Here is a 23,239-nt window from a genome sequence, read left to right as displayed (position 1 = left end):
CCATAGGCTGTAAGCTCCAGTCGAGAAGCTTTTAGATTTGGGTAAAGCTGAACTGAAGAAAATGCGCTCGGTCCAGACAGGGGGTGTAGAGGTTAAAGTCATGGCCTTGTTGCATTTGTCCACTTCTTGTTTGTATTTATGAAACTAAAGTGCCTGAGCAGCAGCCAGTGTCCAGCCCGAGGCCAAAATCCATTATGTGCAAAACTTTGTCCTTTTGAAAATGCAACCCCAGCGAGTTCCGTCACTACTCCGACACTCACTGCATTAAAATTAAACACTTTCACCTTTAGGCGAGGAATATCTACGAACAGAGCAGAGCAGTCAGCAGATCCAACAGGGAAGGAACTGCTGCCTTGTATTCTTGATTTTCACCACTTTAAACATCATGTTCACTTCCTTCCTCTGGCTGCGGAGTTGACGCAGACTTTCGTGTGGTTTCTGCTTTTGTTCCTCGTGAAGGTGAAGGTCTGGATCAGGCAGAGGTGGACCAGCAGGTACAGAGGTTTTCCTAAGATGCACAGGGGCTAGGTGGTGACCAATGAGACTCTGGGCCAGAACCTCTGCAGGCAAACAGTGTGCTAGGGGGCGTGGCCATGGTGCGGGGGCGTGGCTTGGAATGGCGTGTCGACTGGGGCGTGGTGTGCTATAGCAGCTGACTGCAACCAACGAGCGCTTCCCGCTGTCAGAGCTGCAGAACATCGAGAACGCTGCTGCTCGAGTCCTGACAAGAACCAGGAAATACGACCATATTAGTCCAGTGCTCCGGTCTCTGCACCGGCTTCCTGTCGCTCAGAGAATAGAATCAAAAACAGCTCTGATTGGTACAAGTCTCTTCATGGTCTAGCACCAAAGTCCATCTCTCACATGTTACAGCCGTGTGAACCATCTCAGGGAGGGGCCTCCTTCCAGAGTCAGGACTAAACACGCTGAGGCTAAAGCTAAAATCTGGAACAGTCTTCACGAGGATGTGAGGCAGGCCTCAACTCTGACAATGTTCAAATCCAGGCTGAAAACGGTTCTTTTTGCCCATGAACATGACTGACAGTATTTTATCTGCACTCTTGCCTTTTACTGTAATTGATTCATTTTATGTTGATGTTTTTATTGATTTTATCTCTTTTCCTGTAATTTTATGCAACTGTGAAGCACTTTGAATTGCCTTGTGTATGAATTGTGCTCTACAAATAAACTTGCCTTGCCCTTCTCTGTCCGATCTTTACATTAACATAACGTGGCCTCATGCACTACATTAAGCAGCATTAAGCTTCAGCGCTCACACTACAGACTTCACTCCACTGTGAGGTCAACACTGGCCGTGTCCCGAGAGAGCGACAACAGAGCTGAGAAGAGAGCTGGCGCCGGTACTGAAGAGCTCCGAGAGGGGCTCTGATCAAAACACCAGCACGTGCGCCCCCCCCCCCCCCCCCCCCCCCACCCCCGTTCAGAAGCTCGGGGAGGGACTGCTGCCATGGGGGTCTGTCCAGCCCCCATTCAACCCACTTACTGTGCCAGTTACAGAGCGGACCTCGTTAGAATCTGAAGTCTGCATTTAGAAACACAAGCTCAGTCCCTATGTGTACTCTCTGTGTACTCTGTGTGTACTCTCTGTGTACTCTCTGTGTACTCTCTGTGTACTCTCTGTGTACTCTCTTTGTACTCTCTGTGTGCTCTCTGTGTGTACTCTCTGTGTACTCTGTGTGTACTCTCTGTGTACTCTCTTTGTACTCTCTGTGTACTCTCTGTGTACTCTCTGTGGACACTGAGCAAGTCAGTCAGTAGCAAACTTTAATTTACACCAACCTTTTTGGTTTCACTTTAATGACTCTTGTGCATTGGTGGCGTTTCAGTTCAGTTCAGTCAGCTGTATATATCCCACATGGGGCAATTCCTTCAGAAAACCGTATACAAACAAGCAACTGAACAACAGGCAAGAGACAACCTCCGATTAAAGAGCGTCATATGGCCTCCGGGATTTAAAGACAGTATTTTCCAGAAGGTGTCTGTCGAGTCAGTGGGTAAGCTGAACCACCCATAATATTTTTAAAATATTTGTTTTTATCTTTATGTCAGATGGTAGATTTGATCTTTTCATTATTTGAACTTTGACAAAACAATTAAAGAGGGGGTATTATGCTTTTTTCAATCACACAGCACCAGTTTATATCACACTACAATGATGACCAAACCTTCTGTTGGTCTGTAATGCAGTAAATTAGAATAACTGCCTCGTATAAAATGTCTCTCTCAAAATGGCTGTAGTGAATGTCTTGAAATAGGCCTCTGTCTCTTTAAGAACCTCTGAGCCTTTCCGACACGCCCCCTCCACACGCTGTCTGTGGCATCAGTGGGGAGGGGGTTCTGCTGAGGAGCAGTGGTTGGTTACTCGGCTGGTGACGAAAGCTCGGAGGCGTCTCCAGGAGGTGGGGGCGTTCCTAGGAGGACTCAGGCAAACCTATCCCTAAAATGGCCGCCATCAGAGTTTTTACAGATTACTCAAAAATACGTGAATGTGCCAAGGCAACACTTCAGGCATGTTTTTAATGAGGGAATGACATAATAACATGATGGAAAGCTTGAAAAAGTCCATTTTGCATAATACCCCCCCTTTAAAAATATTAGTCATAAAATAACTTCACTTTTTATTCGAAAAGCATGTTTTTTTAGAGACAAAATTGCATAATCTGCATTCTGAAAAATATATATTATGATTTTTTGTTGTGCGTATAATTGCTAATGGGAAAAAAAAAGACGATTTTACAACGACACAAATGAGCCACAATGACTTTTTTCAACATCCTTAAAAACATACTCCAGGTGATTTTTGACCATATAAACATCCCAAAATATGGAAATAGCAACATTTTGCATTTATATGATACTATTTTTACACACTAATGGCAAAGGAATCAACCCCCACTCTTCCCTCCTTTAGCAGGTATTTGATCTCTTCTCATTTTTATGAAATTCATGTTGGGGGCCAGAGGTTCTATGCTGGAGGGCCGTAAGTGGCCCCCGGGCCTGACGTTGCCTACCCCTGATATAGTGGTTCCTCATACCGCATGGCCAGGCATAACGACGTCCTGAAGGCAACAGGACTTTAGCGTGGAGAGAGAGATGATATTTCAGCAGAATTTAGGAAAATCAGTTTCTTCTTTAAACTAATGCTAATAAATGCATCGAAAATCTGACACGTAAAGCTTTGTGTAGAAATATCGAAAGCCTTTGGGGGAGCTTCTTGCCTCAGTTAGGCCACATTCAGACTGCAGGGCTTAAAGCTCAATCCAGATTTTTTTTGCAAGGTCATTCTAATCACTCCCAAATGCGAAGTAAACAGGAAACAGTGCAGCAGATTTGGCTGTTGAAGTTGTTGGAAGCTAACGAAGCCAATCTGTTTATAACCTCATTTTAAGAAGGAAGAGAGACTGTTTTTGCATATGGAGTTTTTTCTGTCCTCCCGTCTACTTTACTGCAGCATCGATGCCGTTCAGACTGAAGTCGCAAACGTTCAGATCGGATTTAGAAGCACATTCTCCAAGTGGCCCGGGTCGCATTTGAAGACATCACATACGGCTGTTCAGACTGTCATTAAAAGATCAGATACAGGTCATCGCGTAGGGGCAAAACGATCGGAATTGGGGTCACTTCAGCCTGCAGTCTTGGCCTCAGAGCGTTCATCCACGGATCCAAGGATCAGTGGTCCGAACCCTGGCTTTCACTGCTGAAAACGGTGGTTGTTTCCTCGGGCGAGACTGGGCGATTATAGCTTACCCCCAAGTGTGAAGGGACTGATCACTGACTAGTGCTTTGAGAGGTTCATCAACTCCTCCTATGCCGGGGGTAGGCAACCTCAGGCCCGGGGGCCAAATCCGGACCTCCAACACAGAACCTCTGGCCCCCAAGATGAATTTGCTCACGTACCTGCCAAAGTCGGGGAAGTGGGGGAAGATGAGCCGCTTTTTGCTTTGTTGGTTATTGTGTAAAAACAGTATAATATAAATACAAAATGTTGCTGTTTACATATGATTTTTAACCTCTTAACTCCCACCTGAACTGAGCACATTTTCCCCTGTTTGGCTTTACCCAAATCTAAAATCTTCTTGAAAAGAAAGCATCAAAATGGCATCGAAACACAACAACAAATTGACGAAAAAGCAACATAAACACAACAAAAGAGTGACCAAAACAGGCCAGAAAAGTAACAATAAAACAACAACAAAAAGTGACTAAAGAGCGAGAAAAAGTGACGAGAAAACAGGGCAAAAATGCTTTTAAAAAAAACCACAAAAAAAATCTTCAAAAACGCTTCAAAACATTGACAAAAGAGCAGCGACAACGCAACAAAAAGTTACAAGTAGCTTTGTAGGCCTTAGCTTTCAAATGAGGCACTACACTGTTGCTTGTCCAGGCAAAACATTGGCATTTGCAGAAAATTGTTCTTTACTTTGGGCTTCAGTGGTTCGGCCCTCGGTGATTTGGCGATGATGAAAATCGGCCCCTCCACCACAAAAGCTCGCCTACCCCTGTCCTATGCCATAATCATCACTACTTTAGTTCTAGTCGACACAAGGTTTGGACTTGGATCCACCCTGATTTAGCCCTCCTTTAGCACTGATTTCGTCCTGGCTTTGTCTAAGTTTGTTACACTCAGTTAAAACGACCTCGCTGCCTGGTCACAAACCTGTGCGAGCGCCGATGATTAGCTTTCGGCTCGGCCTGTAGGCGACGGTTTAGTTTCCGGTTGGGAGCTCGTTGCTTGTTGCTGTGAGGCAGTGGGAGCCTCATTATTTTTGGCCAAGAGTTGCCGAGGTCCAGGCGCCCGAGGAGAGGGCACTGACATCTCACCGCAGCCGATATTTACAGACGCCAATTAGCGACAACACGGCGTCCACCTACACTGCTCTGCTAAGAAATGTTTGTGACTTGGAGATTTTTGATCATGGATTTAATTTCCTTCCTTCACTTCAAGGTTATTTGTTTAAAAAAAAAAAGCAGTCGTGTGAAAAATTGATGAGTAAAAGTAGCTTGGCTTGAGTGAGGTTTGAACTGGCCAGCGTCCAGGTAGTTTTAGGACCGAGCTCAGGCCTTGGTCAAAGCGCACTGACCTGATACTAATGTGACATGGACAGACTGTTGGTTTCTGAGGAGAGGACGGCCCTCACTAAAACAGGCAGGATCTATAGGGTTTAATATTTCACAACATCATACCACTATTGAAAAAGGCGATTTTGTGCATCACGAGCCTGTGTTACCAAGTTTCTCAAAGCGCTACACTGTAGTCAATATTCACTCTATCCACATTATTCCGGAAGTTCTCGTTGGCGTCGCCATGAATTGTGCCCGCCCCTTCACTCCTGTTAGTTAACATAGGACTAAAGAAGTCAAGATAAAATCAGTTCTACACGAATACAAAGCCAATTTTAGGTCACACAGAGAAACAGTGCAGTGTTGACTTGTTCAAATGTGCAAATGAACATTGGACATTTCACACAAATCCATCCATCCATTGCCGGGTCGTGGGGGCAGCTGTTGGAGTTGCCCAGATCACATGGCACCAGCCCCCATGGCTCCTCCTGCAGGTGGTGGGTCCACAGAAGGACGGCCTCATGGTTCTAACCGGGCCTGTTGGTCTCTCATAAGGGGCTTCTGAACCGCTCTTTGTCTGACCCGTCACCCAAGACCTGTTTGCCCTGGGAGACCCTACCAGGGGCACGAAGCCCCTGACAGCAGAGCTCCAGGATCACTCAGGTGCTCAAACCCCTCCACCATGTTAAGGTGGCGTTTCCAGGCGGAGATTTTACACAAATCATCCTCATTCTCCGCTTAATGAGCTATTTCATCCATCCATCCATCCATCCATCCATCCATTTTTTTCCACTTTTCCGTGTCCAGGTCGTGGGGGCAGCTGTTGGAGCTGCCCAGATCACATTGCACCAGCCCCTATGGCTCCTCCTGCAGGTGGTGAGTCCACGGAAGGAAACTAGGAATCTAATGAGCTACTGCGAATGGTAAATGGTCTCAACTTATATAGAGCTTATCTACATTCATTAGACAGCCACACTCATTCATTACGACCTATTGTACATGGTTTTAGCTTCGCCACCCTCTCAAAGGGTCTGAACGCAGCCAATGGACGGGCACAGGATCAGTGGAGCTCCCGTTCTCCCCACGGGAAATGACATCACCTCTGCAAGACAACGCAAGCTTAAAATAACCTTTCTTGACTTAAACTGGTCTTAGCATAACATCTGCACTCAGCTTACCTATCCTTAGCTTCTTCTTTCCTCTTTTTTTGCCTCGGCACCTCTGAATAACGAATTAAACCCCATCTCCTGGAGCAACCAAAGTAATCAGTAAGCCACAATGATGCAAATGTTCTCTTTAATGTCTATGGAGTGTCCACTAATGCATAGACAACTAAACTAAACGTCTAAGATAACAAAAAAAACTGACCAAAAAAATCCCCCTTTGCCACAAGAAAGTCAGGCCGCAGACGTATTGCTAACAACAGGGAAGAGAGATTAGATCTGGGTGAAATGGTTCTTGACACCTGGAGGGGAGGCTTATAGCTCTTTGTCCAGCAACACTAACTCACCAAAATGGCTTCCTCTGTGGATTTATTAAGCCCCTACATCACTGTGAAGGAACTTTGGACCAGAAACCAACAAAGTGTAGAGATAAAAAACATTAGGTCTTGGCTCAGGTCCCCAAAGGCCTCTCGGGGGGGGGGGGGGGGGGGTTCTCTGGCTCCTCGTCGAGACAATAAAAATCAGCTCGAGATGGTTCTTTTGAATTATGTGGAGTTTCGTGGCTTCCCGGACCTGTTTCATAAACGAATATAGAAACGAGGCATTACATGTCCGCTCCATGACATTACACTACGTTCCAAATTATTATGCAAATTGGATTTTTGTGTCAAAAAGGTAAAAAAACAAACAATAATAATGAAACTCATGGATGGTGTCGTGTCTTGGGGCTCTATGAATCACTGACATTAATCTCAGAGGCCTGGGATGATTAGTGTTCAGGTTAAGCCCAGTTAAGGGAAAAACTGCTGAAAAGGGTGTTCCACTTTATTACGCAGATCATCATTTTCAAGCAATATGGGAAAGAAAAAGGGTCTCTCTGCTGATGAAAAGCGTGAAATAGTTGAGTGCCTTGGTCTAGGTATGAAAACCTTCGATATTTCATGAAAGATTAAGCGTAATCATCATACAGATAAGAGATTTGTAGATGATTCACACTTTTGTGCAGATAAAGGCACAATATGGACGGTTTCTGCCAGACAAACACATCAGATTAGGAGAACAGCTGCTACAAAGCAGCATACAGGTATTTGAAGCTGCTGGTGCCTCTGGAGTCTCCCGAACATCAAGGTGTAGGACCCTCCAGAGGCTGCAGTTGTGCATAAACCTTCTATCCGGGCCTCCCCTAAACTGTTAATTGAATGTTCATGAACAGAAACGGCTGCAGTGGCTCAGAAATACATGAGGACTCATTTTCAAACAGTCTTGTTCACTGATGAGGCCGTGTGACCCTGGATGGTCAAATCAATGGAGTAGTGGGTAGTTGGTGAATGGCCACAATGTCCCAACAAGGCTGTGATGTCAGTAAAGAGGTGCCGGAGTCAAGCAGAAACTGTCCAAAAACTCACAATTTTAATGGATTTAAGAATTTTGAAGCTGCTATCACACAAGGGCTCCTATGGTAAAATATAACTTCACCTGTTAATATTTTTTTGATTGTAATAACTTTTGATTTCAGTAAATATGACCTCCTAATGCTACAAATTCAACAAATGACCATTTTCAGTTAATTACAAGCTTTAAAATGTATTGAAACGATGAGTTGCATAATAATTTGGAACAGTGGATTTTGAGGTTTTTACTATATTTATTTTTGAAAAAAATACTGTTTTCACTAGGAAATGTTTTCCACCACATTTAAATGATCCTCTACCAGGTAAAGACTTGAAAATTATGCTGACTCTCATTTGAGTTGACAATTTAGAAAATCAGAGAAAAATGTCATTTGCATAATAATTTGGAACGCAGTGTATTTCTGCTGTTTCTCTATAAATCACAAATTATAGGATGATGTTTAGCAGCCACCCCTCCAAGAACCGCCACCTTAACGTGGTGAAGGGGTTAGAGCACCTGAATGATCCTGGAGCTCTGTTGTCGGGGGCTTCGTGCCCCTGGTAGGGTCTCCCAGGGCAAACAGGTCCTATAGGTGACGGGTCAGACAAAGAGCGCCCCTTATGAGAGACCAACAGGCCCGGTTAGAACCATGAGGCCGTCCTTCTGTGGCCCCTCCCCCTGCAGGAGGAGCCATAAGGGGCTGATGCAATGTGATTTGGGCAACTCCAACAACTGACCGACCCGGCAACGGAAAAGTGGAAGAAGACGGATGGATGTTTAGCAGCCATTGGATGTGTGTCCGGCCCCACAAAAAGCAGACACTGAACTGAATCTGCCATCTTCGGGTAAGTGTTAGCAATGATGCATATTCAAATCTCAAAGCGTATTGACAGTGTGACACCTCATTTGAAAGCCAAGACCTTCTAGTTTCCAAAACATGTGTGAGTGAAACATAACTTACATAACATATGCTGTTCCTAACCCTCACCGAAACTCCCTGATCAGGCATTGGGTGAAATGCCCTGATGAAGACGCGTAGGCTGTCCATCTTCCATTAAAGGACTGTTATGTGTGTGTGCCTTTTGATTAGGCTACTCCTGCACTTGCTCGACACAGCCTTAATCTAGTCAATTCTTTCCTAATTATTGCAACGCTGGCCCAGTCTTGGAGGAGCACCATTTACTACCACACGGACCCTCAGAAGCACTCACGTCTCCTGCTTTCAAGCATGAGAACAGGCTTTGCTTTCTCGACAGGAAAACGACAGCTGAAGTCAACAATAACCTTTAGGTAGTCCCATATTTTACATTTTATATAAGAGATTCAAACTAGGAAGTAATATAGTTTGCTAAGTTAGTTCTCAGCGTCATCATAATGAAAAATCCCTCTGGGGCTGTTTTAATCACTGCATTCAAAACACCTCTATTGTTTTGTTTTGTTTTTTATCAGCGGCGGCGTTTTGGACGACAATCGGCAGCTCTGATGGTCAAAAGCGTCCGTTCGAGTGCAGCATGTTTTCACACTCCGTTGTAGGGAAACAGTTTGGAAATAAAAAGCGTGATAATTCCCCCGGTCACCGCGCTCGCCGGCAGCTGCCTCCGCCTCGCGTCTCGCCCGGTGTCCTTCGCTGCTGAAAGCTCCGCTAAATTGAAGCTAACTCCGGAACATTTGCTGCAGCTCTGACATTAAAGATAATTTGTTTTGACCAAATGACGACTGTTACAGCGGCAGCAGCCTTTCGAAGTTCCAGGGGAATGTGTCTGGGTTTAGAAAAGGCATGTCTTGTAAAGCTCACCTACCCAACCTTTAAAATCTCACCCAACCAACCTTTAAAGTCTCACCTACCCAACCTTTAAAGTCTCACCCAACCTTTAAAGTCTCACCCAACCTTTAAAGGCTCACCTACCCAACCTTTAAAGTCTCACCTACCCAATCTTTAAAGTCTCACCTACCCAACCTTTAAAGTCTCACCTACCCAACCTTTAAAGTCTCACCCACCCAACCTTTAAAGTCTCACCCACCCAACCTTTAAAGTCTCACCTACCCAACCTTTAAAGTGTCACCTACCCAACCTTTAAAGTCTCACCTACCCAACCTTTAAAGTCTCACCTACCCAACCTTTAAAGTCTCACCTACCCAACCTTTAAAGTCTCACCTACCCAACCTTTAAAGTCTCACCTACCCAACCTTTAAAGTCTCACCCACCCAAACTTTAAAGTCTCACCTACCCAAACTTTAAAGTCTCACCTACCCAACCTTTAAAGTCTCACCTACCCAATCTTTAAAGTCTCACCTACCCAACCTTTAAAGTCTCACCTACCCAACCTTTAGAGTCTCACCTACCCAACCTTTAGAGTCTCACCTACCCAACCTTTAAAGTCTCACCTACCCAACCTTTAAAGTCTCACCTACCCAACCTTTAGAGTCTCACCTACCCAACCTTTAGAGTCTCACCTACCCAACCTTTAGAGTCTCACCTACCCAACCTTTAGAGTCTCACCTACCCAACCTTTAAAGTCTCACCTACCCAACCTTTAGAGTCTCACCTACCCAACCTTTAGAGTCTCACCTACCCAACCTTTAAAGTCTCACCTACCCAACCTTTAAAGTCTCACCTACCCAACCTTTAAAGTGTCACCTACCCAACCTTTAAAGTGTCACCTACCCAACCTTTAAAGTCTCACCCACCCAACCTTTAAAGTCTCACCCACCAAACCTTTAAAGTCTCACCTACCCAACCTTTAAAGTGTCACCTACCCAACCTTTAAAGTGTCACCTACCCAACCTTTAAAGTCTCACCTACCCAACCTTTAAAGTCTCACCTACCCAACCTTTAAAGTGTCACCTACCCAACCTTTAAAGTGTCACCTACCCAACCTTTAAAGTGTCACCTACCCAACCTTTAAAGTCTCACCCACCCAACCTTTAGAGTCTCACCTACCCAACCTTTAGAGTCTCACCTACCCAACCTTTAAAGTCTCACCTACCCAACCTTTAAAGTCTCACCTACCCATTGAGTCATTCATTTATACTGCAAGCAGTGAATATTATTAAAAAGTGACCATTGACACTAAGATTATTCAGTATTTAAGATAAAGAATGAAGATGTCGTCCTGAACTCTTAATGGCCCTGAATCTGCAGAGCTTTTAACTTTAATATCAGCTGTTACTGATACTGTTTAACTATGTTTGGAGGATGTTGAAATGTGATATGTTTCTGAATCATTATCTGTGCTGCAGATGTCACAGAAATCTGCCAAAGGGACTGGAGATGGAAATTATCCGCGTGGGCAATAATTAGACAGTTTCACATCCCCAACGTTCATTAATATGTATTGTTCTTTGCAAAGAAAAATAAATACTCATTTGAATGTTGAATAAGCCAACTGGGCTGAAACCAAGACCAAAACAATGCAGCACCAGGCACTTTAACACAGTCAGTGCCAAAAACAGAAAAAGGGGGGACGAAACTTGACACTCCTTATGTGTGGTTTTGGGGGCTCTAAGATGAACAGAAGTGAAATAAAAGAAGATCAACTTGTGAAAGGTCATGATCTGGACTTTTTATCACTCACCTGTTAAGACTAGCCGTCCAGAACACATGGTACTGGTCTATTTTGTTTTGTGTGCTGGTGTTTTTATATTGTCTTTTTTTCTGTACATTTTTATGTAAAGCACTTTCGTCTGCCAAATGTTGTTGTAAAGTGCTATAGAAATAAAACTTGATTGATTAATTGATTGATTGATTGTTAATTTTGTCGACTAAAATATTTAGTCTTAATTTTAGTCAAAGGGATATTTTTGACGACTAAAATTGGACAAAACTAAAGTAAAAGTTGTTCATGAGGCTAAAACTATGACTAAAATGTCCAGATATTTTAGTCGACTAAAATAAGACAAAAAGAAAATGAAAAGGAGAGACTAAAATCATCCAAACTTCTATTGACCGTCTGAAAGAGCCACAGATCATTTAAATTCTCTGCCAAAGGAGCAGCTCCATGAAGCAGAGGAACAAGATTGAATATGATTATAATGAATATTGTAAATGCAAAGTCGACTAAATTTGTCTTAAATTTTGACATGCAATTTTAGTCGACTAAAACTAGACTAAAATTGAAAAGATTTTTTTCGACTAAATCTCGACTAAAATTACATTACATTTTAGTCAAAAGACTAAGACTAAAACTAAAACTAAAATAAAATATGTTGTCAAAATTAACACTGGGCTCCAGACACCGTGTGTCGAGCTGAGGCAAGTGCCGCATGCTAGCCGGGCTTATTTCCGCTGTAAAGTGCAGGGACAGTTGTGTAAAATGCAGAGGCTCATGCCTGGCCTCTGTTGTTTGTGTCTCGGGTGCGGTCAGGCCCACCTTAATGTACCCATAGCCCCGGGGCTTAAACAGAATTGTTGGTTTTTAATAACGTAACAGCTGCAGGTATATGCGTGTATAAAGAGGACAGATTCAGACGGGCTGGATTACTCATCAGAACCGGTTCTCCTTGTACATATACTCGGTGCTGCTCCAGTGGGACAAAGAGACACTACAAGGAGGCCGAAGAGCCACATGCGGCTCCGGAGCCGCGGGTTGCCGACCCCCGTGATAGGCCCTTGAATACGGTAGGCCCCTGGGCTCCAGCCCCTGCTAGCCCATTGGTTAAGGCAGCTCTGGGTGTTGATGAGACACTGACAGAGATCCTCTCTGCAGCGAGAGGAGACTCACTCTGAGACTCGCCTCCGTAAATATCAGACACTGCCTGATGTCGGTCTTTGGCCCTGTCTCACTGTATGACCTAAGATTTTGTGATTTCATTCGTCGCAGTGTACGGCTTTAGCAGAGATGCCTTCCCTTTCCACTCACACTTCCTCCAGCTCTTCTGAGGGACACATGTCTCCTAATCCTGTCTCTCAGGGTGTGTCGCCCTGCTGCAGAGGAAACTCATTACAACTGCTCATATCTCAGATCTCGTCTCTTCAGTGATGGCCCTCAGTCCGATACAACGCCCGCATCGCTGCAGCTGAACTAAACACTAAAGCCACTTCTTTTTTACTTTTCTGTCAATGTCATTTTATTGCACTGTTTGTAAAGTTAACCCTGGCATTACACACACACCCTAATATTTGAGAGAATCATGCCTTTTATATTCCTCACACAATGCTGTTACTTCATTTTCCACACAAACCTTCTGGATGAGCAGCGATGAGTGAGCAGCTCTGAACAGCTGCCCTCTCCATAATAAAGAGCCGGGGCTATTTAAACGGCAGTGTTTGACAGACCGCTGATTTCCCGGAGGCTGTTACAGTATCGACATCAGGGCGGGACGCATTTATTATAACACTGAGTGATTTGTTTTGGGCGCCGGGAGGAAATTTGAAAAGCTGTCAGCAAAAAAAACAGCAGTATGCAAAAAAAGTTTTAAACCATTCAAGCATTAAGTCAATAAACCTCCTCGTATCTAAGTGTTTTCAAATTAAACAAGAAGCAAAAGCACCGTCCGAAAAGCCGGTGTTTGGGAATCAAGGTCGCGCCGTGTTTGGGGAGATTTTGAGACATTTTTTTGTGGGTTTGCTGCAGAGAGAGGTTGGAGAGAGAGGCGGACACTGTGTGGATTTGTTTGCTCCTCCTTCTGTGCAGGTAAACAGAGCACACGCTGTGAGATTGTCCCGCGAAGGAAAATCAAAAGAGTCAGCGGAGCTCAATTTAGCGGAGCCTCATTGTAATGTGACAGCTTCAGACTGAGGAGCTGCGGAGCTGACGACTCCAGTGATGCATAAACATAAACTGAGGGATCAGCGGCTCACAAACCGTTTCAGATCAGACCCAGCACGTCCTCTGGATTTAACCTCTTAACCCCCGCCTGAACTTAGCACATTTTCTCCAGTTTGGCTGTGCCCAAATCTAAAAGCTTCTTGAAAAAAGCGTCAGAGTAGCCACGAAAACGGGGATGAAAATGCAACAACAAAAGTGCATTTATTTCTGTAATTCAACTTCAAATGTGAAACTAATATATAATATAGACGAGGGCTGAACGATATGGACAAAAATTCATATCTCGATATTCATGCCAGATATCTCGATATTGATGCAATGCGATATAACAATGGGTTAACTGAGCCTTTTTCAGAAACATAAAATCATAATAGAAAAGAGTTTGTATTGATGAAAATCAATATTGTTTATATCTTGCTTTTTCGATCTTAATATTTTGAATGTTCATATCTCAATATCGATACGATAACGATAAATCTTTCAGCCCTAATATAGACTATGACATATGTCAAGCCTTTGTTTGTTATAATTTTGATGATTATGGCTTACAGTCTATTTTCAAAATATAATTCAATTTGGGTTTTTTACAAGCTGAGCCATAATAATACAAATTATAACAAAAGAAGGCTATACATATGTCACTTTGCATGTAATGAGACTATCATATATTAGCTTCACAGTTTAAAGGGACTATATGGAGTTTAAAAATGTTAAAACTAAGTATTTTCCTACATGTTCCTCCATGTCCCAATGTGTAGACTGAGCTCAGACCTGTTCACCACAACTGCCTCTAAAATCCTGCACTGTCACTCAGAAAGGTGCACAAGCTTGATCTTGGAAGCTGCAGTTACAAGTAAGACCTGAGGTGGCAGTAGCGAGTATAAAATGGCTAACTTGCATACACTATTCACCTTATTCCGGACGTTCGCGTGGGCGCCACCATGAATTGTGCCCGCCCCTTTTCTCCTATGTGTTAACATGGGGCTGGAGAAGTCCACATAAAATCAGTCACTACACGAAAACAAAGCCGTTTTCAGGCCGCACAGAGAAACGCTGCAGTGTCGACATGTCGGTGCAAATGAACATTGGCCATTTTACACAAATCAATCGACTAAACATCAGATTTGAGCGGAGAATATTTTCCCTCGTTCTCCGTTTAAATGAACGGGCTTCGCGCTCGACCGGAAGTGTCTGGACAACGGAAGTGCCGAGACAACGCAAAAAGTGGCAAAAGTGGGCGGGGCGGAACAAGGTGAATACATATCTCACTTTGCATGTAATGAGTCTATCATATATCAGTTTCACAGTTTCAGTTGAGAAACAGAAATGAATTCACTTTTCATGATGAAAAAGTGATGAAAAAATGACAAAAAAGCACAGAAAAAAGCTACAAAAACACGACAAAAAGGAGACACAAAGCAGGACTTAAAGCGGAACTAACTCATGCCCCTAGAGGCCATAAGCGCCACTGCAGGTGTCGTAGCATGTTACGGTTTTTTACTCATTAATTGTCCGCTGACAGAAAAGACAAAGGGACAGAGGGATATTGTTCATCCAATTACACGATGGAGATCATTTATTTCACTCAAACTTGGCTGTAAATACTGTTTAAGTGGCGCTAGCCCGCAGTTAGCTTTGCCCGTTAGCCTGTTAGCTTCGTCTTCCTGATTTCATTAGTGTGCATTGGTGACTCCGACCCTGTGGCAGTAAAGTTGCAATTTTGGTTTTGTCCAGAGACACCAGGGGGAGATGAAAGACCCTCCAATCACACCATAAACACTTGTATTACCCCAGAGGGACTACGGGAAGGATTTATTAAGGTAAACAAGTTACTTAGTGTTGCTTTAAGAGTGATGAAAAACGAACAAGAAAGGTGCAAGAATGGGTAAAACTGAACTGGAGAAGATTAAGATCCTTTAAGGTGGAAGGTAAAAGGTTGAGGCTAAACGTCAACGTGTTTGAGCCCACGGTCTGATATTAGAGGCTCCTCTACCACCGGCAACTCTAGCACCGCCTTACTTTCACCCCAGCTTTAGGGTTTAGAGGAAATTAATCCATTGTACAATTCACAATATCTGGTCATATTTTTTTGCTTTGTTTTCTAGTCTGTACTTGATGAGTTTCCTGCAAACCGTGCTATAAAACATGGAGTTTAATTCATAGTTTTTCTCAAAGCGTTTTCCCGACAGTCACCCGACAGAGCCGAGAGACAAACCCAGGTGACTGTATGGCAGATTTCAGTCGTGTGAAGTGAAAAACAGAGGATGTTTGTATGAAGCGTCACAGACCACTGGATGAAAACATTGCCTCTGCTGAGCTCGGCGTCCGCAGTTTGTCACGTTATGTTTCCGAGGCGTTTTCTCTCTGCTTTAGTGAGCCGATCGACATACGGGAGCCGGCAACGGGACAGGAAGCTACTCGGAAAATTGACTTATTGGACGAGTACAGCTCATTCGTTACTGTTGCTTTTGTATTTCAGCTTCAGTCTGAGTGATTGAGGGGACAGCGTGAGAGGGGGGGGGAGGGAAGCCGACGAATAGACATGTCTTGGACTCGTGCGGCTCTGACTGAACATTTGGACAACTGTATTAGGAATTATGCCGTTTGTTACATGGTAGAGATTAAATTATGGCTTTTAAAACTCATAACCTACAGTGTCCCTTTCTAATCATGGTGAATCTTGACATCCTATATGAAAATGTACAGCCAAACATACGGTTTCTTTCAACAAGGGCTGAGCAATATATTGCCATTTTATCATTTTAGCAACATTTGGTGAGACAAAACCATATTGCAAAAACATCACCAAATCGAGAAGGTCTTCCATCTGATCAGCATTTTCACACAGATTTTTGCTAAAACTCTTAACCTCTTCACTCCCGCCTGAACCGAGAGGATCTCGTCATCAGATTTGTTTCCATCATTTTTTTGTTGGGTATTCAACTAAATTTTGTAACTTTTTTGTAACTTTTTTGTCATTTTCTCTGTCTATTTTTTTGTCAAATTTTTATCATATTTTTGTCATTTTTTTGTAGCCTTTTGTCACATTTTTGTCATTTTTTTGTCACATTTTGTCATTTTTCATCATTTTTTTGTCTTTTTTTGGTCACATTTTGTCACATTTTTGTCATATTGTTGTCACATTTTTATCACATTTTTGTCATTTTTTGGTCACATTTTGTCACATTTTTGTCATATTTTTGTAATTTTTTTGTCATATTTTGTCACATTTTTGTCATATTTTGGTCAATTTTTTATCACATTTTTTTAATTTTTTTGTCACATTTTGTCACATTTTTGTCATTTTTTCGTCACTTTTTCGTCACATTTCCATCATTGTTTTCGTCTCAGTTTTGTTGCTATTTTCACAGCTTTTTGGGAGCAGCAGGTGGGAGTTAAGGGGTTAAAGGAACAGACCACAGTTCTTCCATACTGTGATATGTTCTTACCTGGGTTTAGACGAGTTGATACGTACCTGTCTGGTCTTTGTGTCCGTGGAAGGGCGTGGTCGCTTCTAACTTCACCCCATTTGGAGCCATAGGAATATACCTGAAAGGCCAAATGCTAACAACATCTTTGGACCAGACAGGTACGGATCAACTCGTCTAAGCTCAGGTAAGAACATATCTCAGTATGTAAAAAACGGGGGCCTGTTCCTTTAACCTCGCCCAAGGCAAGTTTAATTGTAGAGCACAATTCATACTCTAGGCAATTCAACGTGCTTCACAGTTGCATAGAATTACAAAATCAATAAAACATGAACATAAAATGAGTGCAGATAAAATACTTTACACTGTCATATGCACGGGCAAAAACAACTGTTTTCATCCTGGATTTGAACATTGTAAGAGTTGAGGCCTGTCTCACATCCTCATCAAGACTGTTCCAGATTTTAGCTTTAGCCTCGTTTAGTCCTGACTCTGGGAACCACCAGGAGGCCCCTCCCTGAGATGGTTCATACGGCTCTAACATGTCAGAGATGGACTTTGGTGCTAAACCATGAAGAGACTTGTACCAAGCAGAGCTGTTTTAAAGTCTATTCTCTGAGTGACAGGAAGCCAGTGCAGAGACTGGAGCACTGGACTAATATGGTCGTATTTCCTGGTTCTGGATGTTCTGCAGCCTTTACAGTCGTCTAACCTGCTGGAGACAAACACATGGATAAGTCTCTCTAAGTCTGGTTTTGACACTGTTCCTCTGATCTTAGCCATGTTTTTCAGATGGTAAAAAGCTGCTGATGTTATTGCTTTGATGTGATGTATTGCCTGATTCTTTGGTTTTAGAGAGAGAGACTCAAGGTGACTGATAACACTTCACCAAGCACATTTTCTGCAGTCCCCTCATTTGAAAGCTAAGACCCGCAAAACTGATCCAAACAGATCTTTTTCTGGTGTTGTTGCCGTGTTGTGCTTTTTTGCTGCTCTTTTGTGGCCTTTTCCGTGTGTTTTCATCTCGATTTTGTCGCAATTTATTTATTTCGCTTTTTGATAGGGACAGATTCAAAAACCTAGACAGACTGTAACATAAGTCTGACGCATTATAGTGAAAAATGTTGACGATTTTATGACGCGTACCGACTGCAATATTCAATCATCACAATCGTTCCTCTTTTGTAGCTGTTCCTCATCCCTACGTCCACTTCTCTTCCTTTCCTCCAGACTAAACTGTGTGTCCGGCCCAGAGGTGCTGCCCTCTCCGAACTCTGACCCCAGAAAACGACTTAACGCACAATAAACCATGATTTAACGTCCCTCAAACCCATTACCTGGACTCCCTTCGATGTCAAGGTCCACACAGCTCGGGCCCGGTCTAATTCCTGGACACGCATTACGTCACTGTCAGTTTGAACCGCGGCGCGCCGTAAATCAGAAACACATTTATAGGACATAAAGAGGAGGAGGACACTTAAAGTCACCCGGTGTTACGGCGCGGAGGTGACACGCCTCGTGGACTTTAACGATCCTGGTTGGAGAAGTTGTTGTAGTCCCGCACAGAGGCAGTATTTCAAGTGGAAATCCATAGTTCCCTCCATGAGAAAACAACGTCTGAGTCTCTCGACATTTCAGAGTCAGCATTAGACACTATTTTGAAACGAGGGAGAGGGAGATGTAGGAGCTGCATTTAACACATTCAGCTGCACGAGGCTGATTCTGTCTGTAATGAAAACAGAAGAACTTGAGTCCAAAGGATTTCTTTCTATCAGGAGTTTCATTATGTATCTATGGATGGGCTCACTGGCGAGTCAAGAGGGACAGGCCGAGAAAATGTGGTTTATAAATGATTTACTGTGGCCCTGTCCATACGAAGTCAAGCTGAGGACCAAACGCAAAGATATTTTATCAATCCAGTGTATCGTCCGTACTTTACTTTTACTAAAACGATGACATCACAGCTCCAGAGTCTGTGATCCATAATCTACTGACCTTATACTGAGCTTTCCTCATGGATCTATGATGGTTTGACTCCGCCCCTCTTTGCTCCACTGCCGTCCACAAGCCACAGGTGATGAGTAGAAAAACACAGTCAGTCTGTGTTTTTGGACCGACAGTAAAAGTCACTGACTGGTTTTTACGTCTGAAGAATGAACTCTCCTCCTCGTCTCTTCTGTAGATCCTAAATCCTTCAATCACTTTCACTGTTTACATTCGACAAAGGTTTACTGTGCATGTGCTCTCTACATCTTGTTCTATTATCCGTGTTAGTGTCACAGCGCCTCACACAGGCCTGGAAGATGAACTGCGCCGTTTTCCCAGACCTGAGTCAACCCATGTGGACGATTTTATTTCAGGTTTTAATGCTTTTGAAAATATGACTTATTTACAAGGAGAACATCAGTTGAATCATTATCATTTCATTTCAGTGAAGCAGCAATTTTACCTCTATGTCACTTCCTGTCAGTGTCCACTTTAAACATCACAAAAATGGCCAAACTACAGTAAAATCTTAAATATAATTGTGTTCACTATATTGGGAGACTGGAAGGTTTGGAGTCTGAGCTACAAAAGTGGAAATGTTTTAGCGTCCGCCTGTATGTTTCTGCCGTCTTCCCGGAAGGGAAATTACCGTAAATTCTCTAATACTGGCCTGTATTCCATTAGCGGCCGGGTCTCTAACAGTGGCCGGGTTCGCGGCTGGCAGAGGCAAATTAAAGCCGGTCTCTAAAACAGGCCGGGGCTTTTATTAGAAACTATAGCAGTAGAAATATTCCCCATGTTAGGAATTTGCCTCATACTCGTGTAAATGAAAACTCACGTGCAGGAAGTAAACAAACGGGAACCTGGGCCGATGGGAACGCTGCGGAGTGAAGCTGATCCGAGCGTAACTTTGACACAGATTTAGCCACTTTTTAAACCTCCTGTGACTATATTTGGAAACAGGTCAACACATGTTGTGTGATCCTCCAGGGTTTTAATAAAGTCTCCATCGCGTCTTCAAAGCACGTCCAGCTGCTCCGTGTGCAGGTCAGTCCCACGTCTCAAAATAACTCCTCCGATCAGCGCGAGCGTCTCGTCTTCTCTCGGGTCAGTCTCATGATCGATCACAAACACAAACGCTCCGTCTAAACTCGCCTTTTACACGAGATAACAACAAATAATCCGGTCCGCGGTAAAAACGAAACAGAAACCTGCAGTGACATTGATGTCAAAGCTCCGCTAACAGCAACAAAACACTTCCTGTTGTCCCGACAAAATGAAAGGCGTCAATGTTCCAGCCGCTGGGAGAGGGTTTGCAATGTTAATAAATTAACCTAATATTTTAGGTGCAAATGGACACAAATCTCGTTTTTCTTCGTTTTCCTGGTCGTCTGTTTTGATCAAATAGAAATAAAGGCCTGTCTCTAATTGTGTTCATGGTGGGCCACAAAATGTGCATTTAAGAGAGGTTTAAATCATGCCTCAGACCCTTATTTAGGCTTAGAATGCAAGAAGAAGAAGAAGAAGAAGAAGAAGGATCGTCTGGGTACACTTCCACGACCCAGACGACCCGCCCTGTTCTTACCGGTCGAGCGCGATGCAGCAGAGGTGCAGGATGGATGCGGTGGTGAGCAGCACGTCCAGGGAGGTGCGCACCAGGCAGAAGGTCTCTCCGTAGATCCAGTGCTGATGGACCAGCTCGATGGCCCCGAACGGCATCACCAGAACCGACACCAGCAGGTCCGCGAACGCCAGCGACACGATGAAGTAGTTGGTCTTGATTTTCCTACAGGGCGACACACAGGACAGTAGAATGATATATAATGATTGGTTGGTCGTTTATTGTCTGGTGGGTAAAAAAACACACTCAGGACGACGTTCTTCCAAAATCCTGAAACAGAAGACACTTTAATCAAATACTGCATCGTACTTACAGGAGGGGCGTCCAAAGTTAAATCTACTATTTACCAAAAAACTGTAAAAGGAGCAAATGTCTGTGAATGTCTGAGCCGCAGATGTCCATAAAATAAGAGATTTGTGAAAAAAGACCTTGGTGCACTTCTCATAATAAAGCCTTTTAATCAATTTATTTCTCCCTGAAACCGAGACTATATCCACGCGAAGACAAAACGCTTATATTTTCAGATACTTTCTTTGTAAGCCTGAAGCAGCTCAGTAAACGTGTGCGGCGCAATTCATCCTCCAGGCCTGTGTGAGGCGCTGTGACGCGAACACAGATAATAGAACAAGATGTAGAGGGCAGTAAACTTCAACATGTTTGGAGCTGTAGGAATACATGGGGAGAGGCCAAATGCTAACAACATCTTTGGTCGTTTTGTGTGACTGAGGGCACGCACAAAGACCAGACAGGTACACATCAACTCGTCTCAGCTCAGGTAAGAACATATCTCAGTATGGAAAGTTACTGTCGCACCATTGGACAAACTCTGTCAACAGGGCCGTGGTTCATTTCAGATCCTGAAAGTAAAGACACCAGGACTGGGTCGTCTCAAAACATTTTCATTGTTTTTTTGTTGCTTTTTCATCACATATTTTTGTCACAAGTATCTCGGGGTCTTGTTCACGAGTGAGGGATGGATGGAGAGTGAGATCGACAGACGGATGATGCGGTCGCTGTATCGGTCTGTCGTGGTGAAGAGGGAGCTGAGTCGATCTACGTTCCCACCCTCACCTATGGTCATGAGATTTGGGTAATGATCAAAAATGAGTTTCCTTTGTAGGGTGGCTGGGCGCACCTTTCAAGATCGGGTGAGAAACTCGGAGGAGCTCGGAGTAGAGTCTCCTTCACGTCGAAAGGAGCCAGCTGAGGTGGTTAGGGCATCTGTTCCAGAGCCTCCTGGTCGCCTCCCGCGGGAGGTGTTCCAGGCATGTCCTAGTGGGACAAGGCCTCGTGGAAGACCCAGGACACGCTGGTGGAACTATGTCTCCGAGCTGGCCTGGTGTGGCCTCGGGGTCCCCCCAAAAAAGCTGGAGGAGGTGTGTCTGGGCATCAGGAAGTAGTAGTAGTAGTAGTAGTTTATTCGGTCAGTTCATTTCTTTAAACGTCTTTAAATGTTTGTTTAAACGTAAACAAACATCGTTTAGGCTGAAGTGAAAACTTATTACGCCTAACCCAGTTTACAGACTTCCACGAGAGAAAAAACAAAACACAAACATTAATAATGAACAATATCAAGTGTCAAACAGAAGAGAAATAAGCATGTATCTGGAGTTAGTAACATAAATTTCAATATTCCAACAAATATGTATACATACATTTGTTATATGTTAATTTAGTTGAAACTAAATCACGTCATCATTATTATTTTGTATCTATTTTATTTTATTTTTTTCTTACTTTATTCATCCTAAGCTTATATATTCGTGAATTTTAGCAGCTTTAGAACACTTTTTGAAAGCTTTGACTGTTTGGAACTGTTTTAACTGATCTTCCAGGTCGTTCCACAGATGAACCCCTCTTACAGAAACACACTCTGGGCGTCTCTGCTGAGACTGCTGCCCCCGCGACCCGGCCCCGGATTGATGGATGCGTTTTTGTCCCTCTTCTGTTGCGTTATCATTCTTGTTCTTTTTCTCATTTTGACACTTTTTTCCAGAAGCTTTTAGATTTGGGTAAAGCCAACCTGGAGAAATGTGCTTGGTTTAGGTGGGGGTAAAGAAGCAGCTCTGAATCCTCCTGTTGTGCGCTGAGCTCCTCCCACATCCCTCACTAGTAAAAACCATCCCATCCCCGCTGTCGCACTCGGGGTCGTTCGTCTGCTCTGAACTAATTATCCACCTCCACATTCAGACGTGTTTGTGGTTTACCACTAATTATTTAAATGCCAGAGTCCGCGGGTCGAATGTTAGTCCTGGATTAGGCCCATGAGTTGGTCAGGATTTAGCCTTTTTAATGAATGTGTGAGTGTGAGGACGGGGAGGATTTGCATTAGTCAGATTTTGAGAAGCTTTGAGGCTCAAGGCCACGACTCTGTTTGTGAAAAGAGATGAAATGTTTCTGACGATGATAAACTCTGCCGATGTTTCATGGAGACGTAACTTTTCAGTCTATTGTTTCACATGTGAGTAGGAAGGATTTTAATTAGATATACATTACCTAAACAAAGGATAAGTAACTAGACCTACACGATTCTCTGTAATTATGTTCTTAAAGCGACATCTGAACAATGTCATATAACTGTACTTCATTAATGTGCAATGTCTTCAAAATTAAAGCAATTCTTCATGTCTCTATCCAAGTCTCTGTTTGATCTGGATAACGGTTTATCAGTTAGTTTTTCTCCCAATAGCACTGCTTTAACGATACCTGCTTTTCGGTACCGGTGCCTTTACGGTACTTCTTTTTTTTTTTTTATACCTATGTATATGTTTTATACCTGTTTTGATTGAATTCAAATAA

The 23,239-nt window shown here is 43.4% G+C and overlaps 1 protein-coding gene across 1 annotated transcript in view; it reads right to left on the bottom strand.

The window, feature by feature from the left end:
- htr4 (5-hydroxytryptamine receptor 4) overlaps window positions 1–23,239 on the bottom strand; it is a 356,392-nt gene that overhangs the window by 157,746 nt on the left and 175,407 nt on the right. The window contains exon 4 of the mRNA XM_079556259.1: window positions 20,405–20,605. Within this exon, the coding sequence (XP_079412385.1) occupies window positions 20,405–20,605 (201 nt within the window). The remainder of the gene's footprint in view (window positions 1–20,404; window positions 20,606–23,239) is intronic.

Source organism: Gobius niger (genome assembly GCF_951799975.1).
Source record: "Gobius niger genome assembly, chromosome: 5".
NCBI classification, from domain to species: Eukaryota; Metazoa; Chordata; class Actinopteri; order Gobiiformes; family Gobiidae; genus Gobius; species Gobius niger.
Note: the sequence above shows the minus strand (reverse complement) of the source record. Positions and strands in the feature narration are given on the sequence as shown.